The sequence below is a fragment of the Xyrauchen texanus genome, chromosome 11, assembly GCF_025860055.1.
Source record: "Xyrauchen texanus isolate HMW12.3.18 chromosome 11, RBS_HiC_50CHRs, whole genome shotgun sequence".
In the NCBI taxonomy this organism is placed as follows: domain Eukaryota; kingdom Metazoa; phylum Chordata; class Actinopteri; order Cypriniformes; family Catostomidae; genus Xyrauchen; species Xyrauchen texanus.
Window position 1 is genome coordinate 37,023,962 of NC_068286.1, and position 16,866 is coordinate 37,040,827.

General features: G+C 38.0%; 2 protein-coding genes across 3 annotated transcripts in view; one reads left to right on the forward strand and one right to left on the reverse strand.

Annotated features, from left to right (window-relative positions):
- The first annotated feature begins 793 nt into the window (after positions 1 to 793).
- On the forward strand, positions 794 to 10,514 carry LOC127652188 (small kinetochore-associated protein-like). Of its 2 annotated transcripts, none has more exons than XM_052138260.1 (8): positions 794 to 854; positions 1,413 to 1,510; positions 1,612 to 1,638; positions 1,883 to 1,982; positions 2,157 to 2,271; positions 2,361 to 2,422; positions 9,657 to 9,731; positions 10,078 to 10,514. In XM_052138260.1, exons 1-8 carry the CDS (start codon positions 852 to 854, stop codon positions 10,207 to 10,209), a joined length of 612 nt encoding a protein of 203 aa, XP_051994220.1. In that variant the 5' UTR covers positions 794 to 851; the 3' UTR covers positions 10,210 to 10,514. The 2 variants fall into 2 exon arrangements, with proteins under 2 accessions (XP_051994220.1, XP_051994221.1); XM_052138261.1 differs by having other exon boundaries at positions 796 to 854; positions 1,417 to 1,510.
- A 525-nt stretch (positions 10,515 to 11,039) lies between these two features.
- Positions 11,040 to 16,866, reverse strand: part of LOC127651357 (protein sidekick-1-like) — a 281,945-nt gene continuing 276,118 nt past the window's right edge. The window contains 2 exon segments of the mRNA XM_052137130.1: positions 11,040 to 14,831; positions 16,308 to 16,437. Of these exon segments, the coding sequence (XP_051993090.1) occupies positions 14,562 to 14,831; positions 16,308 to 16,437 (400 nt within the window). The 3' untranslated portion in view covers positions 11,040 to 14,561.

Genomic DNA, 16,866 nt, shown 5'->3' on the forward strand with positions numbered 1-16,866 from the left:
TTGAGGATGCTCTCTGGAATAAAACTGCAACACATCAGAGAAGGTTTGAAAATGTTGGACATGAGCAGACAGATTGAAGCATTCACATATGATCAATAATTGTATGCCTATATTATGAATAAAAAAAAAATGACAGAGAACCTTCCAGAAATCAACTTACCCCAAATTCAACTACTCCATGTTCAATGTATGAGGGAAAAACCCAGAGCATTTAACCCAAATAAGACAAAGAAACACTTTATTCAGGGAATCTCTACACGAAGGAACAAATGGAACACAAAAATACAATATTTAAGGATGCGTATTGTAATTACACAAAAAAAATCATCTACATTCTACACACACTTCTGAATTACTTAATATTTGTTACGAGCTCACGAAAATACGTCATCTGACAGTCAGATCGGTTACTTCGACTTCAACTAAAATATTAAGTAATTCAGAAGTGTGTGTAGAATGTAGATGATTTTTCTCTATTCGTAAAATTTGAACTCAACCGCCGCGTCTCTTCTTCCCGCTTAGTGACGTGAAACATTCATTGGTGCCATCTAGTGGAGCGGAGGTTAGCTTTAAAATGGAAATAATAATAATAAAAAAATATTTTAGATAGCATTCTTGTGGAGTAAATACATTTTTGATACTTTGGAAACACTAAACATTTATATTCATAATTTGTAGTCAGTCAAAGTTATATATTAATCTTGGTTGAGTCTGTTATGTATATTAACAGACTAAACCAGAAACGGGTTCTTATAATAGACGGAAGTGACGTGATTTATTTTGAAAATTAATGGCGGTGGTTTGAATCGTAATTTTTACAGCGTAATCGTTTGTTACAAGTTTAACTTTGTATGGTAAGTTCATTACATATATCATACTTCAACCGAAAATATTTTTTAATGACGTTAACGGCGTCAGACTGTTTCGTTAAAATTACATCCCATTTACCGAACTGGACAGTTGACATGACATGAAACTATATATATATATATATATATATATATATATATATATATATATATATATATAGCCCTATATAAGTGAACTACAAAAGCAGGGCTATATACGTGAACTATAAGTGAACTTAAAAATTGTGAGAAATGTTTAGATATGTGAGAATATTTATTCATATAAAGTTTTACCTAAAATCTGGATGTTGAAAAGCTAATGCTCATGTTATTTTTCAACTCCCTATTCCATAAATGCTATGTAATTTTTTTGGTATTGCAATTCTTCCAAAGTAAATAACTAAATACCTGATACCTTTATATAAATGAAGTTTAGAACAGACCTCTAGAAAGACACTAAATATGAGACACTGTAATTCCAAGTTTTCATACTTATTATTTGTACTTTAATTTCACTTAAATTGTCCCCAAGATGCACTGCATTTTAATTGTCTGTTTCTCCAGAAAGCTGCACAGCCAGACATGAAGAGAGTTCAGGTGAAAGACACAGTGATCCCTGCACAGCCCAGAGCGGCACATGTCAAAAATGACACAGACAATAAGTGGGTGTCTTTGTTTGAAAACCCCTATAACATGCCTTTTTATCTTAAACAAGTAGGTTTATATTAAAATAAAATGTATTATTTTATGTTTTTTTTTCCAGGAAGTACCAGCACAGATCTCTAAAAGCGTAAGTACCAACTTGTGAAATGATGATCTGTCTATCTATTCCTTACAAAAGAGTACTGTGGCAGTATCTATGTTCATATATCATGGTATTTACATGGCACTTCAAGGTACATCATAGAATACACTGGTATTACATGGTACTTTTTTGGTTTTGTTGTCTGCCTCTCTATCAGATATATAATTAGTGAAGAAGGATATACCTAAACCTATTTGAAAATGTAAATGCATTCTTTTGTTTCTTTTAGACCAACCACAAGATATGGACAGCAAAATGATTTAAAAGAACATAATCGGGTCTTGACCGCAACAAATGAAGACCTGCAGAAACAGTTTGAAGAAATGAAGGTGATTTATCTGATCTAGTGATTTATTGAAATACATTAATTAGGCCTGCAATTTTTAAAAGTGCTGGAAAGTTAAAACTTGTGAGATTTTTGCATATTTGTTTAAATGCATAAAATCCAGTGTATTTAATACTTCAAAAATTTAAACTATAATTCATTAATCATGCTTATGAAGGAAACGGTAACTGAACTGGAGCAGCGTTGCGCAGACATCCAGGGAGAAAACAGAGAGATTCAAAAACAGCTGAGGGATTGCCATGTCCTTCTTGTTGCAGAAAACCTTGACCCAGGTGATTTGTTTTTAACTGTCTGTTTGATTGTCAGTCCTGAGAAGATTCACTGTTTGTGTTCTGTGGTAATCTAAATGCCTCAATTTCAGTTTCAGGGGGAAAGTTGGGACAGACAACACAAAAGAAGGAAGAACAAAGAAAAGAAGTCATGGTATCTCATATTTTTCTTTATTCATACTGTAAATAAACTATTATAATGTGAAATTACAGAGAAAATGAATAATCTGTATAGTCTTGGTAACATATGTTTTAAATGGAAAAATGAGTTATGAGCAGTTTTACTTTATAAACATTGCAGATATATACAGTGTATATGTTTGTGTATGTATGTATGTGTATGTGTGTGTGTGTGTGTGTGTGTGTATATATATATATATATATATATATATATATATATATTCCTCTGTGTGGTAGGCACAGGATTCTACAGTATAACAGCGGCCTCTAGAGGTGAAATATAAACAATTGGAGATTTGTTGAATCTAAATCTTTCATCATTGACCATATTCATCCATATTTGTGCTCTCACTTCAAAATGCATTTTGTTATTTTTATTAAATAATCAAGTGTTTCAAATTAAAACAAGGGCATTCAAAGTGAAATGTGACAACGGTATATGGAAACGTCAAAAGTAACAGTCAGTTTCTGGTGTGGCCACCAGCTGCATTAGGTACTGCAGTGCATCTCCTCCTCGTGGACTGCACCAGATTTGCCAGTTCTTGCTGTGAGATAATACCCCACTCTTCCACCGAGGCACTTGCAAGTTCCTGGACATTTTTGGGGGGAATGGCCCTAGCCCTCACCTTCAAAATCAATAGGTCCCAGACATGCTCAATGGGATTGAGATCCGGGCTGTTCGCTGGCCATTGCAGAACACTGACATTCCTGTTTTGTAGGAAATCATGCACAGAACTTGCATTATGGCTGGTGGCATTGTCATGCTGGAGGGTCATGTCAGGATGAGCCTGCAGGAGGGGTACCACATGAGGGAGGAGGATGTCTTCCCTGTAATGCACAGTGTTGAGATTGTCTGCAATGCCAACAAGCTCAGTCCAATGATGCTGTGACCCACCGCCCCAGACCATGACGGACCCTCCACCTCCAAATCGATCCCGCTCCAGAGTACAGGCCTCATGTAACGCTCGTTCTTTCAGTGATAAACGTGAGTCAAAACCACGACTTGTCAGTGAAGAGCACTTTTTGCCAGTCCTGTCTGGTCTAGCGAGGATGGGTTTGTGCCCATAGGCTGCCTTAAAACAGGCCTACAAGCCCTAAGTCCAGGCTCTCTCAGCCTATTGCAGACAGTTTGGGCACTGATGGAGGGATTTTGCATTCCTGGTGTAACTCGGGCAGTTGTTGTTCTACAGGTGTGATATTCGGATGTACCGATCCTGTGCAGGTATTGTTACATGTGGTCTGCCACTGCGAGGATGATCAGCTGTCCTTCCTGTCTCACTGTAGTGCTGTCTTGGGCATCTCACAGTATAAACATTGCAAATTATTGCCCTGGCCACATCTGCAGTCATGCCTCCGTGCAGCATGCCTAAGGCACGTTCACGCAGATGAGCAGGGACCCTGGTCATCTTTCTTTTGGTGTTTTTCAGAGTCAGTAGAAGGTCTCTTGGTGTCCTAAGTTTTTATAACTGTGACCTTAATTGCCTACCGTCTGTAATCTGTTAGTGTCTTAATGACCGTTGCATGGATGCATGTTCATTAATTGTTTATGGTTAAGCATGGTAAACATTGTTTAAACCCTTTATAATAAAGATCTGTAAAGTTATTTGTATTTTTACAAAATTATCTTTAAAATACAATGTCCTGAAAAAGGGACGTCTTTTTTTGCTGAGTTTATATATATATAAGTGCATCCAGAAAGTATTCACAGCTCTTCACTTTTTCCACATTTTGTTATGTTACAGCCTTATTCCAAAATGGATTAAATTCATTATTTTCCTCAAAATTCTACAAACAATACCCCATAATGTCAACATGAAAGAAGTTTGTTTGAAAATTTGCAAATTTATAAAAATAAAAAAAAAATCACATGTACATAAGTATTCACAGCCTTTGCTCAATACTTTGTTGAAGCACCTTTGGCACCAATTACAGCCTCAAGTCTTTTTGTGTATGATGCTACAAGCTTGGCACACCTATTTTTGGGCAGTTTCTAAAATTCTTCTTTGCAGGACCTCTCAAGCTCCATCAGGTTGGATGGGGAGTGTCGGTGCACAGCCATTTTCAGATCTCTCCAGAGATGTTCAATCGGGTTCAAGTCTGGGCTCTGGCTGGGCCACTCAAGGATATTCAAAGAGTTGTCTCGTAGCATCTCCTTTTGTTATCTTGGCTGTGTGCTTAGGGTCGTTGTCCTGTTGGAAGATGAACCTTCACCCCAGTCTGAGGTCCAGGACGCTCTGGAGCAGGTTTTCATCAAGGATGTCTCTGTATATTGCTGCATTCATCTTTCCCTTGATCCTGACTAGTCTCCCAGTTCCTGCTGCTTAAAAATATCCCCACAGCATAATGCTGCCACCACCATGCTTCATTGTAGGAATGGTATTGGACAGGTGATGAGCGGTGCCTTGTTCCCATCAAAATTGAAGCTTGCCATTCAGGCCAAAGAGTTCAATCTTTGTTTCGTTAGACCAGAGAATTTAGTTTCTCATGGTCCGAGTCCTTCAGGTGACTTTTGGCAAACTCCAGGTGGGCTGTCATGTGCCTTTAACTGAGTGGCTTCCGTCTGACCACTCCTGATTGGTGAAGTGCTGCAGAGATGGTTGTTCTTCTGGAAGGTTCTCCTCTCTCCACAGAGAAATGCTGGATCTCTTTCAGAGTGACCATCGGGTTCTTGGTCACCTCCCTGTCTAAGGCCCTTCTCCCCCGATCGCTCAGTTTGGCCGGGCGGCCAGCTCTAGGAAGAGTCCTGCTGGTTCCAAACTTCCGTTTAAGGATGATGGAGGCCACTGTGCTGATTGGGACCTTCAATGCTGCTGAATTTCTGTACCCTTCCCCAGATCTGTACCTCGATACAATCCTGTCTCGGAGGTCTACAGACAATTCCTTGGACTTCATGGCTTGGTTTGTGCTCAGATATGCACTGTTAACCGTAAGACCTTATATAGACAGGTGTGTGCCTTTCCAAATCATGTCCAATCAACTGAATTTACCACAGGTGGACACCAATCAAGCTGTAGAAAAATCTCAAGGATGATCAGTGGAAACAGGATGCAACTGAGCTCAATTTTGAGTGTCATGGCAAAGGCTGTGAATACTTAAGTACATGTGATTTTATTTATTTTTATTTTTTATAAACAAACTTCTTTCACGTTGTCATTATGGGGTATTGTTTGTAGAATTTTGAGGAATATGTCTGTAACATAACAATGTGGAATAATTCAAGTGATGTGAATACTTTCCAGGTGTGTGTGTGTGTGTGTGTGTTTTATATATATTTTACATACAGTTGAAGTCAGAGGTTTACATACACCTTAGCCAAATACATTTTAACTCAGTTTTTCCACAATTCCTGACTTTTAATCGTAGAAAACATTCCCTGTCTTAGGTCAAATAGGATCACTATTTTAAGAATGTGAAAAGTTACCTGGGTAGCTCAACAAGTAAAGATGCTGACTACCACACCTGGAGTCACAAGTTCTAATCCAATGCTGAGTGACTCCAGTCAGGCTTCCTAAGCAATCAATTGGCACGGTTGCTTGGGTGGGTAGAGTCACGTTGGCTTAACCTCCTCATGGTCACTATAATGTGGTTCTCGCTCTCGGTGGGTCACGTGGTGAGTTATGCGTGGATGCCACGCAGAATAGCGTCAGCCTCCAAGTGCGTTAGGTCTCCGCAGTAACACGCTCAACAAGCCACGTGATAAGATGCTTGGGATGATAGTCTCAGACGCAGAGGCAACTGAGGTTTTAGTTACTACTATGCCACCATGAGGACTTGGAGTGTATTGGGAATTTGGCATTCCAAAATGGGGAGAACGTTTTTGAAAAAAAATATATAATAAAAATAATGTGAAATGTCAGAATAATAGTAGCGAGAATTATTTATTTCAGCTTTAATTTTTAATTTTAAATTTTTTTTTCATCACATTCCCAGTGGATCAGAAGTTTACATACACTTTGTTAGTATTTGGTAGCATTGCCAATTGGTAGCAAATTGTTTAACTTGGGTCAAATGTTTTGGGTAGTCTTCTGCAAGCTTCTCACAATAAGTTGCTGGAATTTTGGCCCATTCTTCCAGACAGAACTAGTGTGACTGAGTCAGGTTTGTAGGCCTCCTTGCTCTCGCACACTTTTTCAGTTCTGCCCACAAATTATCTATAGGATTGATGTCGGGGCTTTGTGTTGGCCATTCCAATACCTTGACTTTGTTGTCCTTTAGCCATTTTGCCACAACTTTGGAGGTATTCTTGGGGTCATTGTCCATTTGGAAGAAGCATTGTGACCAAGCTTTAACTTCCTTGCTGATATCTTGAGATGTTGCTTCAATATATCCATATAATTTTCCTTCCTCATGAGGCCATCTATTTTGTGAAATGCACCAGTCCCTCCTGCAACAAAGCACCCCCACAACATGATGCTGCCACACCCATGCTTCACGGAACGGGATTGTGTTCTTTGACTTGCAAGCCTCACCCATTATCCTGCAAAAATTACTATGGTGATTATAGCCAAACAGTTCAATTTTTCTTTCGTCAGATGAGAGGAAATTTCTCCAAAGAGTAAGATCCTTTGTCCTCATGTGCACTTGCAAACTGTAGTCTGGCTTTTTATGGCAGTTTTGGAGCAGTGGCTTCTTCCTTCCTGAGCAGCCTTTCAAGTTATGTCGATATAGGAATCATTTTACTGTGGATATAGATACATGTCTACCTGTTTCCTCCTGCATCTTCACAAGGTCCTCTGCTGTTGTTCTGGGATTGATTTGCATTTTTCACACCAAACTACATTCATCTCTAGGAGACAGAATGCGTCTCCTTCCTGAGCGATATGATGGTTCCGTGGTTCATGGTGTTTATACTTGCGTACTATTGTTTGTACAGATGAACGTGGTAACTTCAGACTTTTGGAAATTGCTACCAAGGATGAACCAGACTTGTGAAGGTTCACATTTATTTACTGAGGTCTTGGCTGATTTCTTTTGATTTTCCGATGATGTCAAGCAACGAGGCACTGAGTTTGAAGGTAGGCCTTAAAATTCATCCACAGGTACACCTCCAATTCAGTACACCTCCTATCAGAATTGGTTAATTGTCTAAAGGCTTGACAGTAATTTTCTGGAATTTTCCAAGCTGCTTAAAGGCACCGTTAACTTGGTGTTTGTAAACTTCTGACCCACTTGAATTGTGATATAGTTTTAGGCACTTTTCTTCTACAAAAATGCCATAAATCGTTTTCATTTATCAATTCACATCATACTAAGTCCAGTAAGCATAAAAAAGCTAAATCAAAATTGGGTGTGACTACCTTTGCCATCAAAACAGCACCAATTCCCATTGGTACACTTGGACACAGTTTTTCTTGGTTGTTGGCAGGTAGAATGCTCCAAGCTTCTGGACAATTCACCACCATTTTGTTTTATCTATTTAGACTGTGTCTGAAATGCTTCTGTCTCTTCATGTAAGCCCAGATTGACTCGATGTTCAGTAGTGGGCTCTGTGGGGGCCATGGCATCTGGTGCAGGGCTCCCTGTTCTTCTATTCTGTTTTCTTCTATTTGCAAAATAAATGGTTGAGTTTACATTTACATTTATTCATTTGGCAGATGCTTTTATCCAAAGCGACTTACAAAAGATGAAAACATAAGCAAATCATCTTAAGGAGACAGTGGTACGAAAAGTGCCATACTACAAAGTTTCACTATCATCAGAATAGTATACAAAACAGATTTAAGTGCAACAAGAATTGTAAAAAAAAAAGTTATTTTATTTTTTTTAGTGACTGGTTAAGTGCTTTTGGAAAAGATGTGGTTTTTAGCCGTTGTTTTGAAGATAGAGATGAGTCAGCTTCACGGATTGAGTTGGGAAGGTCATTCCACCAATGTGGTATGATGAAACTGAAAGTCCGGGAAAGTGTTTTGGTGTCTCTATTTTGGTACGACAAGGCGACGTTCCTTAGCCGACCGCAGGCTTCTGGTGGGAACGTAGCTCTGCGTAAATGTTTTTAGGTATGCTGGAGCAGACCCAGTGACTGTTTTGTATGCCAGCATCAGGGCCTTGAATTTAGTATGTGCATGAACTGGCAGCCAGTGGAGAGAGAGACAAAGAGTGGTGTAACATGCCAACGGGAAATGTATATTTCCCTTTGACACTCTAAAGCTGAAGATAACCATTTTTTCTTATTTGCACAGTTTTGTGTGTGTGTGTTTATATACATACAAGACAAAGACAAAGATCCCCATTTAGCCTTACGAGGGGGTGGGTGGCCAGCACTACGCCCGACCGCCTTTGTCTCCCCAGTGGCGATGTTTTACACACCTCACCAGGTACTCAATTTAGGCTGAGTCAACCTAGGGGAGGCTCAGATAATCGTCACTGGTGTTGGCCATGAGCGGGAATCGAACTCGGGTCACCAGGTTCGTAGCGCAGCGCGCTAACCGCTACACTAGCGGGAATCGAACTCTGGTCACCAGGTTCGTAGCGCAGCGCGCTAACCGCTACACTATCGCTCTGTATCATTTCATTTATTGGGATTTTGGTTGAACAATAATCTGCAACAAAGATTGTATTCATTTTAGACTCATTTAGCCTCTGTGTCTGTGCCCATCATAGTAAATAAAATAAATCTATCAGCCAATTAATCGGTTCTCTGCCTTTCCCACCATATTAGTTATCGATATCGGCAAAATCCACTATCAGCTGACCTCCTAGTATTTTTCCTAGTTTATACTGAACAATTAATGTGTTTCTTTTTTAGTAGATATACTTTGGCTTTTTATTTCTGGCTTCAAAATGTGTTTGTATTGGCTTTGTTACTGTAACATGTCCAGATAATTTACTTTTAGGATTCCCAAAATTTCCCATTGTTATGAATGATGAAAGGTAATTTCTTTACAGTAAAAATAAATAAATAAATAAATAAACTGCAAAGATTTTTAAAATTAAAATCAGCAAAAATGAAAGGCAGTACCGAGGGATTAGTACTATGATGTAAAAAATACTTCACAATTTAAAAATATATTTTTTCATGTTGCTGTAATGAGAATATCATATCAATCTTTTTTTATTATTATTACAGTGAATTAGGGGGGGAAAACGATGTCACAAAAAATCGTAATGGCCCAAAAAAGGCTACAGTTTCTATATGCAAAATATAATTTTTGTGCCTAACAACACCTTTTAACCATGATGAAATGACTGCTTTATCTTTGTAATGACAGACTGTTTCCAAAAATCTCTTGACTGAGCTGAAACTGTTTGGGGAGATGGCACAAGAGCAGGCTGCTAATTTTATGGTGAGTATCTGCATTTCTTCATGCATTTATTTTTAAAAACTAAACTACTGGGTTATTTATTCAGATTTAAATGTGCTGCAGCACTGACAGGAAATTTAATACAAATGTTTCCCTAAGACTGAATTACTATACGAGGGTGAAACTACACATTCTGCTCTGGCGGGCTTGAGACTGTGTTCTTAATTATAAACCCCATCACCAATTAAAAATTCATTTAAATGTTCTAAACTAATGTTATTAAGTATAATTCTCCAAAACTACTGCTCACACTCATGTAGAACTTTTAAGTGGGTTTTGTTTAGGATGTTGTCAATCTTGCGGTTTGCTCCATTGTGAATGCTTCCAGGAAGTGCAGAACACTATGAGGCACCTGACAGAAGCACATGAAAAGCTCCAGCAGGAGAAGGCATTGTTCAGTTTGGATGTGGAGGAAATGGAGAGTGCTTTAGTGGAGGCAGAGAGACTCTTGATGGAGTGAATCAAAGGAACTCCTTTCATTTGCCATAAATTCTGCTATAGCATATGGTACTCTGAGATCTGTCAGTTTGACAACTGAAGAAAACACTTGGACAGGTGTGACAATTTCTTGCTGTTAAATGAACATGGCACATACCAATTTCCAAATCCCCATTTCTAAAAATACTATTTCTTTACATGTAATATGCTTTACTATGACCTTCTGAAATCTCTTTGTACACATTGGTTTGTCTGTTTCTGAATGGAGATATTTATAAGCAACAGTTTATATGTTCTTGTAAAATTGCAAATAAGCACTTCTTGAAAAATGCATACTGTTTTCCATTTAAATGTTCTGTACACATATTGTAATATGTGATTAAATGCTAAATTTACTTGAAAACCAAGACTTGCCCTCCTTTACACAGTTTGGTGCTATTTAATGCTGTTGATGGATTGTTACACTTTGCAGTCGCTTGTGCGGTGTCCATGTGTTCAACATCGTGTCTAGACACTGTGACGTTCATAAGCAGAGAATAGTTTTGCAGCTTTCTGACAGTTCTCCTCATTCTGCCAGCTTGCATTCACTTGTAAAAGAAAGTCTTGTCAAGCGTGTTGATGCCTGCAGTACTATAGCAATCAATGCAGACATGCCAGCAATTGACTCTACTAATTTAACATACAGATTTTTTCATTTGCAAGAACAAAAAAAAAACAGTTCAGACAGCCTCTCCTAAAGATAAGATCTGAAATAAAATAAAATCATGTGAACAGCATGAAGTTTCTTTTAAATGGGTAGTGTGGTCAAGTCAAAATAGGGGGGAAAAGATTTTCTGTGAAATGTGTCTTGTCCATTTAATCATAGTAATCAAAACAAGTGCATTACAGTGATGAAGCCTCATAATCACAATGACATTATAGTGATGTTGTTCCTACAGTGAGCTCCAAATGGATTTGGACACTTAAGCCACAATTAAAAATGTATGTCTGTTTGATGACAATACATCAAACCAATTGGCATTTATTTTAAAGATTGCAAAAGCACACTTTCTAAGCATAACCATTATACAAAAATATATTTTTTATGTTTTAAATAATAAAACAAAATATATCATCTTTGGACACTTTGATTGTAAATGTGGTTATTAGGACACCTGTGTGAACTTGAGGGGAACTGACAAAAATCACCTTGGGACCAGCTGGTTACAAATAAGTTCTAAAATTACAAATAAAAGTAACGTTAGTTCTAGAAATAAAAAAAAGTACCTAGCATCATTTGTTTACACATGCCACTTGGTTTGATATTTTGTTATCTAATGTATGCATTTTATCAGTGAGCATGTTATAAGAGTACAGTCAGTACTGAGAGTTCTGCAGTCTGTGAACACAGCTAATTGTATTGTCTCATTTTGGCATTTAGTCACCAATATGTCATAAATAGAAGATCTGCCAGGTCTTTTGTTTAGGGAATAATGCCAGTAAAATATGATAGCTAATGCCATTTGAAGAAATAATACTTTAACAGTTAAGCTGACTATGACGGAGTTGTGTTTGTAATATTTAATATAGTGCATGTGTGGCTTATTGTATGTTCCTACTGTTTTTTTGGATGCATAGTTTGATTACACATACTGTAGCTGTTTTTCATTTAATGTTAAGATAAAAAAAAAAACATGAAAATTAAAAGATTCAAACTTTGAGTGACATCGCAATACGTTACGGTTAACTGAAATCAACATTTTTCATGTTTTTGCCCATGTAAAATGTACTGCCACTATCTGCTCTTTTGATACCACAAACAATTAAACAATCACAAGAGATATAGAAATAATAATGGCAGAAGAGTATTTTAAACGGGCTTGAAGGGTAACATAAAAATAGCCTTTTGAGTACAATGTAAGTTTTGGCTTTCATAGACCTTATTCACTGTAGTGCCATATTTGATTTATGATGGGGATGAAAACAAGGCTGTGAGGGATGGATATACAGTCTCTTCAATGGGTTGTACAGTTGTTTATACTTTTTTTATTGTTTAGCAGACAAATGCATGCCATTGAAGAAACTGTCAATCAATCACAACCTCGTTTTCATTCACGTCAAAAATAAAATATGGCGCTACTGTGAATAAGGTCCAGGGGCGTAACTACAGGGTGGGCAGCTGCCCTAGGGCCCAGAGTGAGAAGGGGCCTGCAACGGTCAACCAAAAGGAACCATAAAAATGACAGTGGGCCTGACAGGTGATGAATAATGACAGAGGTTCCCCTAGAAGGGGGTCCGACAGGTTCTTTGCACTGGGGCTGTAAGATCCAAGTAACGCCATTGATAAAGTCTATGGTTAGGTTTAGGGCTTTGGTTGTGATGTCAAGGTTTTGGACATTGAATAATCCTAAATGCCATTATACTTTGTGTTTATAAGTCATGAGGCACATACTCCACAGTCTGAACATTTTTAGACACAATTACTCACTTTAAGTTTGAGTATTGAAGTACAATGCATTATGATGCCTGCAAGTACAGTATGTGTATAATGCACTGTAAATAATACAGCTTAAGGAAGCTTTAATAACATTTCAGTTACAAGAACTCCCCAAAGCAATCACAACATCTTGTGAAAACTTACTTTGACGTGCATATTATACTCTCATTTAAGACGATAACACTTTGCATAGCCCTTCCTGTGTTTGGACTAACTAAGAAGTCCTTGTCTATCTGATATTTGAAATGGTAATTTAATGCATAGAACAGAATCACAATCTTTAGGCCAGAAATATACTCTACATAAGTATGTAGACGAGAATATTTGGTCAACATTGCAAGTGTTGTAAGTGCTTAATATGCGTTCTCATGTAACTGTCGTGGTAACAAACCTCAGAACTCAAGGGGGCGATAGAGTACTTTACAAATGTAAAGTTGAATTTTTAACAAATTTTAATTCCTTTCTCAGCAAAATCCTCTTCAAGAATCTGAAGATAGATTACTGCTAAGGCTCGATATAGCACCCCTTGTGGCAAGGCTGAGAATACAACACATTCTAGCACTGTGAATTGCGTTCTAACATATTACAGAACTCGATGTGTGAAATCGAGCTTGAGCTAGAAGCGTTTGCGTTTACATACTAGTGTTAAGTATGTTTTGGTTAAAGTTTTATTTGTTATTTATTTAATTCCATGAAACGTTGCCATGTTAAAGTATTTCAGGGACAATCCCTCCGGAATAAACCTGTTTGAAGTGACTTTGTAAAGGGCACAATGGCGTAAGATCATAGAATCACTCCTGTAAGGTTCAAACCTTAAACCTTTTGATTTCCAGCCTAGATCATTTACCGCTTGTCTACACCACCACAAAGACATATACGCACACCTGCAGCATTTCATCTAATAAACCACTGATTTTCTTTCACATTGTAATAAATATTTGTTCAACTTTATAGGAGATGGAAATCTGTGTCTATTTGGATTAGAAGGACTTCTTCTCACATCTCTTATTAGTTCTCTTGGTAACTGAATAGTAAATACACTGCAAGTCAGTCAAACAAACTGTGAATTGTGACTTGCTGAAATGAACATCACTAGGGAACTACATCAACATGGCACAAATCTATTCTACAGTAAAAACGTGGTTTGTACAAAATTTATCCTAAAAATATACACACACATACAGCATATTTTACATAGAGTATTGCTAACCTAAGAAATCACTTTGTTGCAAGCACACATTTCCTTTCTTTTTCGATTACAACATCAGTCTTTTGGTTTCAGAAAGCAATAAATGTTCAAAGGCAGTATTTTCAGTGCTTCTTGTCATCCAAAACAAAGCCGCTCACACCTGCTACAAAAATACACACACAAAACACATTGTTGTTCAAGTCGACCACACACTGTACAAGTCAGATTTCCTGTGATGTTTAGCAGAACTTTAATTAGAGTTTTATGAGGAAGTGATTCACTGAATCACTCAAGCGCTTGTTTGCCCACACATTACGACTAATCCCGGAGAGTTGCTATGGAACGGGAATCCATAACAAAGGAATTTCCTTCATCCTCCTCTGTGGGTCTTTAAGTCTTTCAAATTAATACTGCCTCTCGCTAAAGAGTCTCACAGTGCAAAGTCTCCACTCCTTCAGGGTCGTGGTTAATCTTCGAAAATCCAGCCAAAAATGATTAACACATTAACAATAAGATACTTTAATTCCCTCCATTCTTTGAAGAAAGATCTTAAATACACGTTTTAGAGGAATTGAGAGTTATTAGCCTCTGGGAAAACACATTCTTCGCCTTTGATGTTCCTCAATACTAGTCGCAACATCCAAGTCCATTTTGTCCCGTTTCCACTTCCTGTTTGTCAGCTTCTCATAATTTTGATATGAATGGTCCATTAGACAAACGAGGAGAAGCCAGTCACTGGAGTGCGTGTTCCTGTTGCGGGTTGTCCTGTTGGGGTGTAGACACCCCCTACGCTGTGCTGGGTCACCACAGTCTGATAATAACCCCCCTCTTCATCCGTCATGGCACATTCCTCGAAGCCTCCACCAGTCTTCACACCTTTGGGTTGTCGCTTCCACGAGTTGAAATAGGTGGGGTCACTCATGTAGTGATTGACAAACGAGTACTTGGGCTGCTCGTCCTCATAATCACTGTCGCTCACCTGTGTGCGAGGGTTGGAGGGATGGGACGAGACCAAAGAGAAGGACAACAGCAAGGTTAGAGCACAGACAAAAATGTTGCCTAATAGTGCACAAAGTCATTTTTGTTTATGTATTACTGGTCAATATGGCTACCGTCTTGGGATTTATATTGACACCAGTTGGTGTGGAAGCAGAATCAAGTAAAAGCAAACATTTTTGGTAACTAATGCCCTTGTAAAAACACAATAAGCAGGCGTTCTTTATTCTGAAAGTGTCCAATAATTGGGGTTTACAGAGATAAAGTCAGTGGTACTTAGCTGGTCATATGATCTTAACATGGCGGCCACAAGTACAATAAAACTAAGCCACTGTAAGGACTGGATGTATAAAATATTTAAGTGGAACATTTTATTAGTGCACCTTTACGTTTTTGGAGAATACATTTATTTTAAACAATTCACATCACAACAAAGTTTTAAATGGTTAAAGTTAATTGAACATTAGCCACTTTCACACATGAAACCTGCTGGTCCCACTTTACAACATTAGGTGTATATATATTGATGTGCTATGTACTAACATTAAACTACATACAATACAATGTATTTATTGTGTAACTAAATTCTCACAAGATGAATTTGCTGCTACTGAGGTTGAGGATACGGGTACGTTTAGGGGTAGGGTTAGGGTAAGGTTAACAGTGCAACTACAGATGTAATTAAATGCAGGTACTTTAAATGTAAATACAATATAACTATATTGTATGTACATTGTATCACACACTTAAGTACATACTGTAGTAGTTAAAGACACCAAATGAAATGTGGGTCCAACCTGTTAAATTGCAGTAAAATGTCTGGATTGCCTTTTCTGTTAAATGCACCTCATCTTCAGTTTACACATGTAACGGTTTTCTGTCTTTTATCCATTTTGCACACATCAGAAACAAAATGCTGTTAAACTTGGCATTTGTCATTTGCCAGAAATGACCTTTAAATGGCCGTGTCGAAAAAGAAGGTTTTCAATTTGAAAACATGGCGGGGTATGACTTATTTGTGTCTGAACATTTACAGTCCATTTTGTTGTTGATGCTTTTATATTTTCTGGTGTGTTCACAATTATTCGACCCATCAACATTGTATTCAACAACTTCAGGTGGAACCGACTAAATGTGCATTACTGATGCGCAGTAATGTTTATGCAAATCCAAAGCTGACTCATGTAAGTACCTCGTACATGCTCAGACTGTTAATCATACAACTTTTCGGGTTATGTTACAACTTCTCATTCCCGGAAATTGCTAAAGCACATTTACCAGCACTTCCCAACTGGTCCTGTTCACACAGAAACATGGAGCTAATTTTCCAGAAAAGGTGTGAAAATGCCTATAGCCGTCTCTATATTAACTCCATATTCCCTGTGAAAGTTCTGTTTTATCAGGCAAAACGTGAAAGAGGTGTAGTCATACAGTATTGGTGTACACTAGGTGTGTATACCTCAGACTCAGAGAGTTCTGTGGGTTTCTCTGTGAGGGTGGTGCTCTCTGTTAAAACAGCCCCATTGTAGTTGTTGCAGATGTCTTCATCAGAGTAGTGGAGCCCACCTGGACTGGGCCGTGGCGGAGATCTGTGAACCAATCACAAGAGTTAAAATTCCAACATCAACCCATGTCAGAACCATAAACCTAAAAGTAATTTTAGTGGATGTCTAAAGTCAGTCCCCTCAAGTTCACACAAGTGGGCTAGCAGAGTAACATAAGTGAAGTAAATCATATTAACTATGGACCTGTTCCACTAATGTCCGAATACTCTTTGGGGCCACATTAAAGGTGCACTCAGTAAGTTCTTTCCCCTCAATTAAAAGGTTTTACTCCAGAAATTAATAATAATTTTGAAACATAAAACCATGAGCACTCACATGAGATGAAGTCATATCAGTAACCTTATAAAAACTGTTTTATTCAACATAGTGAGGGTCACCTCATCGGGGCTGCCATATTAGGATCACATGACCAGCCGAATACTACTCGCTTCATCTCAGTAACTGCTTTGTTAT

Coding starts and splice junctions, on each gene's coding strand:
- LOC127652188 (XM_052138260.1), top strand. Junction 1,511..1,611: donor AAAAATGACACAGACAATAA/GTGGGTGTCTTT, acceptor TTTTTTTTCCAG/GAAGTACCAGCACAGATCTC. Junction 2,272..2,360: donor TGCAGAAAACCTTGACCCAG/GTGATTTGTTTT, acceptor CCTCAATTTCAG/TTTCAGGGGGAAAGTTGGGA.